The 10,083-nt window shown below is 45.8% G+C and overlaps 1 protein-coding gene across 1 annotated transcript in view; it reads right to left on the bottom strand.

Moving 5' to 3' along the window:
• Nucleotides 1–635: 635 nt before the first annotated feature.
• Mcm5 (minichromosome maintenance complex component 5) overlaps nt 636–10,083 on the bottom strand; it is an 18,736-nt gene continuing 9,288 nt past the window's right edge. Inside the window, exons 9-17 of the mRNA XM_021218685.2 lie at nt 8,818–8,929; nt 7,396–7,539; nt 7,034–7,099; nt 6,597–6,773; nt 5,249–5,361; nt 4,380–4,508; nt 3,366–3,508; nt 1,969–2,096; nt 636–1,119 (exon numbers count right to left, since the gene is read on the bottom strand). Of these exons, the coding sequence (XP_021074344.1) occupies nt 1,018–1,119; nt 1,969–2,096; nt 3,366–3,508; nt 4,380–4,508; nt 5,249–5,361; nt 6,597–6,773; nt 7,034–7,099; nt 7,396–7,539; nt 8,818–8,929 (1,114 nt within the window). The 3' untranslated portion in view covers nt 636–1,017. The remainder of the gene's footprint in view (nt 1,120–1,968; nt 2,097–3,365; nt 3,509–4,379; nt 4,509–5,248; nt 5,362–6,596; nt 6,774–7,033; nt 7,100–7,395; nt 7,540–8,817; nt 8,930–10,083) is intronic.

Below are 10,083 nucleotides of genomic sequence, written 5' to 3'. Positions count from 1 at the left end.
ATCAGAAAGAAACGGCTATGGCCATTCATCAGGAGCAAGCACATTTCCAGGAGGGAGTGAGAAGCAACAGCCACTTCAGCACAGGACGCCATCTATGAGAAAGGCCTGTGTATGTACTTCCTGTTCTCTGAAGCCTTCCTCCTACAGTTGCTTTACTGTCGGTGACTGAAGTGTTTTCAGCACTAGCTTCCCATTTATAAATGAACTTTACATAACAAATACTTAAATTTGTTTCACTGACTTTTCCTTAATTTTATAAATCCTAGATTTCTAAAATCATAATTTTCGGCATTTTGGTAATAGCAAGTGTTGGGGTGTCATATTTTAACAATGCTGTCACTAACACCTCCTACTGTGCTGAAGCTTGCTCAGGCCCTCAGAGCTCCTAAACTGATAAACCCTGAAGGCTGGCCCCTCCCCCAGACACTACTGAGGCCCACTTGCTGCAAATAGAGCCCTGGAGAACTTTCTACATTGGAGTCTACTTGGATTTTCACTAACAACCACTCACTCACTGAGCTCAGCTTCGTCAAATTTGTTTGCAGATTAGGAAACTGAGGAGGATAGCTCAATGAATGATCCAGTTCTCACATTAGGTGCTGCTGAAGAAAGCTGAAAGAGTCAACCTTGTACTGACACAGCACTACTATCATACTGGCTCCACTGTCCTTAGCAGCCAGGGACTCAATTGCTTTATTACCTTAATACACACAAAGAAGCTTGGCAGTCAGTGGCCCAGGAGCCAATCTACAGACCCATCTACATTCCAGGGTCGGTTCCTGCTCCAGACTCATCTTGTTGAGGAGGCATGACAGGGGATAGACACCCATAGCAGAGTCCTCAGAAACTCAAACACAGTATATGAGGCCAACAGACCAAAGCACATTTCCAGGGGCTGCAGATGTGCTGCAGTCAGCAGTCTGAAGTGGAGAGGCAGGGCAAAAGGAGGTTTGGAGCACTGACTGGGAGATGGGGTGGTGGCGGCATTCCAGGCTTGAGGGTTGATGGGCAACGGGCTCACTTGAGGCGATAGAGCACCTTGCGCTGCATACGGTGTTGGATCTCACCCCTGCGTAGCATGAGCTGCAGCACCTTTCGGATGGCATGCTCTGGATATTTCTGTAGGAGGGAGCACAAGACAGATGCACAGGTATATCATTATGACCCAAGGAACCTGATGCATCACCGGATCATAGACAATTTTAAACAGACAAAAAATATCCACCTCCATTCTCCCTGGACTTCAGAAAAGTTCGTATGTGATGATGCCTCCTGTGTACTAGACAAGTACATATAGACTTTATGCACCCAGTATTAGGAATAATCTCATTTTACAGAAGAAGAAATAGGCAGACTGTCACTTGTTTGGGTTATAGAGCAATTAAATGAGCTAGGACTTAGGTCCCTGTGACCCTAGAAATCAAGCTTTCTCCAGCCCCAGCCTCAGGCAATACTAGTCTCTTCACTTATAGAGGGCTAGTACCCATTACTGTATAATTTACTTCCAGGAGCAAACTGAGAGGATACACAGGGAAAGGAACAAGAAACAGAAACCAGGGCTATCCTCATGATTTTAAAGGGCACAGGCTCCTCCTGGTACCCCAAACAGTATCTCCTGTGCATGGAATCAGTAGCCCTCTCCCCAATGGGCTGCAAGGCTAACTCAGTAGGTTCTCAGTTCCCTACCCTGTAAGGATCCAAACAAGGGAAAATTTAAGAGATGGGAAAATCGGGTATTGGTTTCTGCAGACCTGGCTTCCTCCTTTCCCTATAAACAGCCGACCACAACTGTAGACTGTAGCAGTTTCTACAAAAGGAACAGTGGCTCAAACACCCCCATCCCAGCACCCCTCTGCTGAGCACAGAACACTGTATGTGCTGACTGAGTGGGAACCAGACTAAGAGAACCAGCAGGACACCCTCTGTATCCTGGGCCTGGCTTGTCGACCCAGGGTTAGGAAGGCTCACCTGTTTGGTGAAGTCCTGGACAATGCTGTGCTCAGACACCTGAGAGCCGATGGCAAAACGGCGCTTGAGTTGCTTCTCAATGCGGCTCAGCATCTCCTGGTCCTCCTGGGTAGTAAAGCCCTCTACCCCTGTGAGAGTGCAATAGGGAAAATGGGTGCTAGAAACCCCCGTTCATCCATACTGAAAGGGCCAGAGAGATGACAGCCTCTAACTAGAGTGGCCTGAACCAGAGAAAATTAAAGACAGAACACCGTGTGACAGTGGAGGTCTCACCAGGGAAGTGAGAATCAAGTAATATGGAGGAGAGTGCTCTAGGCAGAGGGAAAGGTAACAGAGGCCATGCGACAGGCACAGAGCTAGACCATGAGTCGGGTGCCCTGAGACCCTATGGACTACACATACCAAGGCAACAGGAACAGCCCCAGAAAAGACTCTGAAGGAAGCATAGTTTTTACTTGGTTGGGCTTATTTATTACTTCATTATTTTTGAGGAACAGTGCCATTGTATAGCCTTGGTTGGCTTCAAATCTCAAACAAGAGTCTCCTGACTCTGCACCACCATGCCCAGTGGAAGTGTAAGTTTTGAGTTAAAGATAGCAAGAAGGGAGAGAAGGCAGGGCTCTCTAGAGTACAAATCTTAGAAGCCCTGAGTAAGCAGGAGGTGTACAATCTTACCAGGTAAGAAAGAGAACCACTCCACCAACATACCTGGCCCAGTTGTCACTGCTCCTCTTAATTCCTTTCACTCCCTCCCTGTAACAGCCTCCTCACCTATCCCACCAACAAAGGTTAGAAAAAAGCCTGTGGAATGGGTAGGACAGGAACCTTGGGAACTTATAGCTATTGCATTTAGACAGTGATTGGCAAATGGTAAACCAGATTTACTGCCAGATTAGGGCAGATCTAACTCTGGCTGGCATATCACCAATCTCAGAAGCCTGGCTGAAAGAAGGCAGCAAACATTAAGGCTCAGGGGCCAACAGGCATGTATTCCACCAAGAGTGGAGACCATGACAGAATCTCTGTCAGTCTCATCTCCATTACAGGAAGGACTGACAGCCTAGTGTGTCAGACATGGCTGTCAAAACAACAACAACGAACAAAAAAAAAAAAAACTTAAGGCCACAAATTGGGAAACTCTACAATACTCAATAGTTCTGAGCTTAACAGGGAGGACTGACAGCCACTACTTACCAGCGACAGGCCTACAATTACTTTTAATGAACTGACTCAAGAGGTCTACAGAGAAGCCCCTTTCTCCTGCAATAGCTAAAACATCCAGGAGAGAAGCAGCAGAAAGGCTATTATCAAAAGCGTATTCAGGAAGCACCCTGCAGGCCACCAGCTAACTAAATCTCTATCCTAGAGTCCAAGACCACAGTCCAGCACTTACTCACCTGACAGATTGCCAGACAAAGCAGCATCCAGTGTGGACACCTGGAACAGTCTCAGCGCCTCCTCTACATCTGACTCAGTGGCAAAGGGCTGCAGTTTCATCTTACTGAGGGCCTCAGCAATGCGCACAATAGCCTCCAGCTGCCTGTTGGAGCAATAAAGTACTCAAAGAGCTCAGCCCACATTCCCTCCTCTGATCCTCCAGGAAGGACCATGGCCAAGGTTGTTAGGACTACAGGGGAGTTTGCTGGCTATCCCGATAATCTATTACCCTTTATTCTTAGTACTGGAACCCAATTTTTATTCCAGCACATGCTACCTGCTAAAAGGTAGTTCCTACCTTTTTGGTCTAGTTGTGGCCTATAAGTTCTAAATCCATGCATCATATAAATGTCAAAAACATCCATTAAAAAGCATGTCTTCCTTCCACTGTCTCTCTTGGTGCTCAAAATGTGGACATGATGGCTGTAACTTCTAAAACCATATGGGGCTGAAAGGTTGGCAAAGGTGAACGTAATGGAGCACATACTCACAGCTCCAAAAAAACCACCATGAACCTACTTCCCAAAGTTTAATAATGAAAATAAATGTCCAACTTAAGCTACTTTCTTTGGGTTTCACTATACAAAACTAGATCTACTTGTAACCAATCAATGCTAGAGATAAATTCAGCTCAGGTAGGCCCCAGCTCTTACTATATTGTCTATAAATGATGACCCAGTGAAAATCTGTAGAATTTTCCTGTAGCTACATTGTCGGTCAGAGGCTAGGCCAGAGTCCTCCCCTTCCCTCAAACTGCCTCTCAAAGAGGGAAGCCAGGCAAAATACAGAAGTGAGACCTACCCAGGCATCTCCAGCCTCAACAACAAACACACACAACAAAACAGAGATAATTAGGAAGACACAGCACATGGTCCCAGATGACCGACCCCCTTGCCCAACCCACCCTGGGCCTGCATTATGAAAATGGCAGTGGCCAACTGTCCCTGGTCTCTAAGGTGAGCCCACTTGCTCACCTCACAGTGATGGGGATGCTGGAACGACGGTCACTGTCCCTCTCATGCTGACGAGCCCCACTCCGCATGATGATGTAGCGGTTCTTCAGCTTCTCTGCTGCCTCGGCTGATAGCCGAGGTCCACACCTCCTGCAGATTGCAGAGTGAACTAGAGTAAAGCTAGAAAGGAATCTTGAGGTTGCCCCCACCCTGTTCCCAGGACTCTATTGGCTCACAAAGATGAATGTTCCCAAACACAGCTTCCTGCTCATAATATAGCTGGTAAGTCATTTGAAAGAGGTTAAAGAAAAACTTGACCTGGCTATCAGCGGGTGTCAGATGGCACCTCTCTGAGAAAGTGGGAAGTGAGTCTGAACACATGTACAGAAAACTACTCTTTTTTTTAATTTAATGTATGTATGCATGTATGTGTACATTGTAGCTATCCTCAGACACACCAGAAGAGGGCATCAGATCTCATTACAGATGGTTGTGAGCCACCATGTGGTTGCTGGGAATTGAATTCAGATCCTCTGGAAGAGCAATCAGTGCTCTTAACCGCTGAGCCATCTCTCCAGCCCTGAAAACTCTTGATGCTGGCTGCAGTATGCTGTCTAGCTACCAATTGTACACTGTCCCACCAGTCACTGAGGGCCCCACAGGAGCAGGAGGCCCACCAGGAAGCAGGCTTCCCAGCAGTCTCCAGCTCCTCCACTCCACCTCCCTCACTTAGGAGGATGAGAAAACTTAAACTCATGGAGAGGGTCACAGTGACAGGTAAGAATAGAACAGAGTTCAGAACAGGATTAACAGGTGATCCTAGATAAGGAGCAGAACAGGACTGGGCTCTCCCTCTATCTAAAAAGCCCATGATATCTCCCAGCACTCACGCTCTGCAGTAGGCAATGAACTTCTTCATCTTGGCCAGGTCGATCTCACCCTCCACAGCCTGTGTCTGCGTCAGTGCACTCACATGCAGAGTGATCACATGTTTGGCTAGCATCTAAGGAGCACAGGCAACACTGGATCAGCTCACAGGTTTAACAGACAAGATAAAATAATATGGCAAGTGCTTCTGTTCCAGTCCCTTTGGCCTATCCACTCTCACTGGGGCAACTATCTACTTAAGCATGGAAACTGGATATAACCAAGTCAATGAGGTGAAATAATATGGCAAAAGCTTGTGTTCCAGTACTTTCTGCCTAACTAGGGCAAGTATCTACTTCAGCATGGACCGTGGACAATATCCAAGCCATTCTACCACTTCTATTCTAACTACTGGGAAAAGCCTCATCTTCTTCCTTTCAGGACAGTTAAATCAATAGCTAATGTTGCAGGGTATTTGATCACACTATGAACCCTGAGATTTTATTTCTTGTTGTGGTATGACTCAGCCCTTTAATCCCAAATAAAGAAGGTAAAATTAATTTGTAGAAGGAAACACCCATATTTGAAAGCAATATCTAATTGAGTGGCAGACAAACTGATGAATCAGAGAAAAATTTGACAGAAAAAGATATGCCCAAGTTTCACAAGAAAAGAAAAAGAAGTTACTTAAGGGGCAGTACAAAGAAGAGAAGGAGGCAGTTTTACTGGAACAATTGTACAGAGACGGGTTTCAGAAAAAGAACAAGCTAGACAGGGGTAAAGACAGAACAAGCCAGAAAATGAGAACAAGCCGGAAAATTAAAACATATCGCCAAAGTTAGTTTGAGACCAAACAGAGCAATTCAGAGAAGTAGAGAGGCACCAGACTGAATCAGCCTTCTTGAAAAGGAGTCTGAGCCAGCCAGCCAAAGTTCAGAAAGCCTGCACCCCTCAGCCTGGCCAAGACAGGCTTTGTCTTTACCATCACAGGGAGCAACTGTCTAAGAATTAAAGCCTTCAAAAGGGAAGCAGAAACAGATAGCTGGTCCAACAACCTAGAGCCTCATGGGCACTATACGTATATGGCCTTACCAAATTCTTAAGGTATTTTCTTTCAGAAATTTACTAACAGGGGTGGAGAGCAGAGCTCAGGTTTTTAGCTTCTTGATAGGAAAAAAAAAAAAAAAATCACACAGGGCACACCTAGGTCTTAGGACCCTAGGTTCCTCTCCACACTCCACAACCACTAACAAGTCATTTCATATGCTTCCTTCCAGACTATCTAACCACTAGCATTTCTGTGGCTAAATCTCTTATTCACCTTCATGACCATGAACCTATCTGTTGTCACCAGCCTAGCCCGAGACATACCATGTCCCTCTCCTCATTGTGCTCATCTTTGACGATGAAGATCATGTCAAATCGGGACAAGATGGTAGGCATGAAGTCAATATTGTCCTCCCCTTTTGTCTCATCCCATCGGCCAAACACTGAGTTGGCTGCAGCCAGAACAGAGCAGCGAGAGTTTAAGGTGGTAGTGATCCCAGCCTGAAGTAGAAAGGGGAATAAATGGAGCAAATAACCAAAAATCCTGGGACAGGCCTCTCCATCATATATGAACATATGAACTCATACACTATGTACACGCATATATGTGTGTACATGCCTGCACGTGTGCGCTCTTGCTCCCCCACCCCTAGTTTCAGGCCTGTTGCTGCTAGCACAGTCTTGGGCAAAGAGGACTTGGCTACACCCATCAGAGCAACCTTAGGAGGACTTAGGATTGCTGAAGGGTGGTTGCCACTCACCTTAGCAATGGAGATGGTCTGCTGCTCCATAGCCTCATGGATTGCTACACGGTCATCTTCCCGCATCTGCATTGAGAAGTTTGTCTATCAGAATCCTCACCCAAGCTGGGTAGAGTGGCAGAAAAATAACTAGGAACCATAACCATTCTGTAGTAGACTTTAGGCCAGTCAACAGCAGACAATCACACGGGCTTGGTTTTCACTTTCCCAAATTTCCAGAGTACCCAAGAGGCAAAGCAACCTATCCCAAGTTTCCCCAGAGTGATGGGCACAACAACTATATATAAGTCTCTCAGAGTGGTATCTGCTACCACACCTGAAGCCACACACCCCAGTCCTGTGACTAGAAGACTTAGACTCACCTTGTCAAACTCATCAATACAGACAACCCCACCATCAGCCAGAACCATGGCTCCACCTTCCATGATGAAGTTTCGAGATGAGGGGTCCCGCACCACTGAGGCAGTCAAGCCAGCAGCACTGCTACCTTTCCCAGATGTGTACACCTGGGGGAGACAGCGGTGTCAGTACTCAGTGCCAGCCCCAAAGGGCAAGAGCTCAGAGGGCTGTGACTTAGCCACATCACACTGAAGAACTGGTTGAACAGTACAGAACTCAAGGCCTAACTGGGCCTCAGCCTTTCCTTCCTCTTTGGAAGGTTCACCTGAGCTACACAGCACATACCTATGACATTAAGTATTGATCCCCAGAAAAGGATATATTTGAAGCTGGCCTCAGGGTTGGGGATTCCTGGCTTTTAGGATGTCTCTATTCTGAGTCCATCATCTGTGAAGACCTGTATGCTATATACTGCCAGACCCCTTTAAATATAGTAAATCCTACCTGAGGTGCATGTGAGACATACTCAGATCACATTGTGCTAAGATGAATGCCAAATATTCAATACTTGCATGTTATAGGCCTGGGATGCACCTCAGTGGTAAAATATTTACCCAACATGCACAAGATTTGGGGTTTATCTACACTGAAAGAAAAAAAAAAAAAGCTTATATTGAACTACAGGCTAAACAGATTATACAAATGAATTCCATCTATTCTTACTTTCTAAATGTGGTACTATAAGGCTTAACACGGCACAACTTACATTTTTAGGCCTTGATATTTCTGTGAGACAGTGCCAATGTCATACCTCCTCTCCATCCTAAACCACCACTTCCCCACTTCACAGACCACTAGTCAGTTGTCACATCCACCCTCCTTTCCCTGATCCTCCCAGACTCGGGGAAACCTGGGTCATTAGACACACTGCCTTGAACCTTTTTCTAAAGCTCCCCAGCAGTGGGATCTTGAGCAAGAGACTTTACTGTTCCACTCCTATATCCAATACATAACATGAGCAGTAGCAGTTCACAAGAAGACAAATAGTTAAATGAGTAAAAACTTGGTAGGTACTTCAGCAAGCATCTGGTCCTTCTTGATTCCAGTCACTATCATAAGCAGTATCATTACTTAGCTAATGAGTGTCAAGTTGATGCTCAGGGAATCTAGGCTACCTCTTCCAAGTCCACATGTAGCTACTGCCAGGCTGAGATGCAAACCAGGCCTGACTCAGTCCAATGCTCTTACCACCCACCCCTATACACACACACACCTTCCTTTTCAAAGCCCCTCTGCCATCCTGACCAGAGCCAAGATGAATGAGGAAGAAGATCTGGTTGAATCAGATCCCATGCGTGTCTAGGAACTAGGCAACTCTACTACTCTGTAGTGTTCCTCCCTGCTGGGACACCTAAGCCACTAAAAAGTTGTCTGCAGCCACTTACCCCAATGGGAGAGCACTTCTCCACAAACTTCAGAAGCTGAGACTTGGCTGTACCAGGGTCTCCCAACATCAGCAAGTTGATATCACCTCGGCGAGTGAGTCCATCTGGGAGCCTAGAGACGATAGGTAGGTAGAAGACAAAGTAAGAATCTACTTGAGGGCTATCCTCTGAACTAATTCATGATCTTCCCACCTTAGTCTTCCAGATTCTAGCATTATAGTTGTGCATCAGCACTCTTGGCTTTATGTGGGCTGGTCACCCTCCCCTAAGAGTCTCAGAACAGGTAGAAATGACAGTCTGGCCCAGAAACAAGCTCACACCCAGTTCTCTCGTTCCTAGCCTAACACTGGAGTCTAACATTGGTAAGGTATTTCTCAGGTAGGGAAGTAACATAAATGGCACTGTGGGATGTGCACACTGAAGAGTAGCCATAGGGCAGAATCCAGCCCAACCTGTTCCCTGAAGTAAGTCCTTTCGTTCTCTGTGCCTCAGTTTCCTTATCTATGAAATGAATACAACAGTAACATCCATATAGACTGCTGAGAGGACGGACTGGGTTCAGGACAGATTAAGCATTTACAAGAATGCTCTGAACATAGTACAAAAAGCATATTAAACAGTGGCCACTTGAATATACTGTCATTGCTGCTACAGTCTTGAGCTCAATTATTTTAAAGTTTCAAAAGAACATAGTAAGCCAGGAATGGTGACCAACACCTCTAATCTTAGAATCTGGGAGGCTGAAGCAGGAGGATCATGAATTTGAAAGACAGCTTGATTACATAATAAGACCTGTTTAAAAAGAAAAACCAAAAGAAAAAAAGAAAGAAAAGCAGGCTAGAGAGATGGCTCAGTTAAGACTACTCTTGCAGAGGTCCTGAGTTCAATTCCCATCAACCACATGGTGGCTCACAACCAATCGTAATATTATCTAATGCCCTCTTCTAGTGTGTCTGAAGAAAGCAACATTATATTCATGTACATAAAATCGAAAGGAAGGGCTGGAGAGATAGCTCAGCAGTTGAGAACACTGACTGCTCTTCCAGAGATCCTGAGTTCAAATCCCAGCAACCACATGGTGGCTCACAACCATCTGTAATGAGATCTGATGCCCTCTTCTGGGGTGTCTGAGGACACTTACATATAATAAATCTTTAAAAAAAGGAGAGGGATGGGGGAGAGAGAAAAAAAGAAAAAGAAAAAGAAAAAGAGGGGCTGGTGAGATGGCTCAGCAGGTAAGAGCACCGACTGCTCTTCCGAAAGTCC

Source organism: Mus pahari, chromosome 19 (assembly GCF_900095145.1).
Source record: "Mus pahari chromosome 19, PAHARI_EIJ_v1.1, whole genome shotgun sequence".
Lineage (NCBI taxonomy): Eukaryota > Metazoa > Chordata > Mammalia > Rodentia > Muridae > Mus > Mus pahari.
The sequence above is the reverse complement of the archived record's forward strand: the minus strand, read 5'-3'. Positions and strand labels throughout refer to the sequence as shown.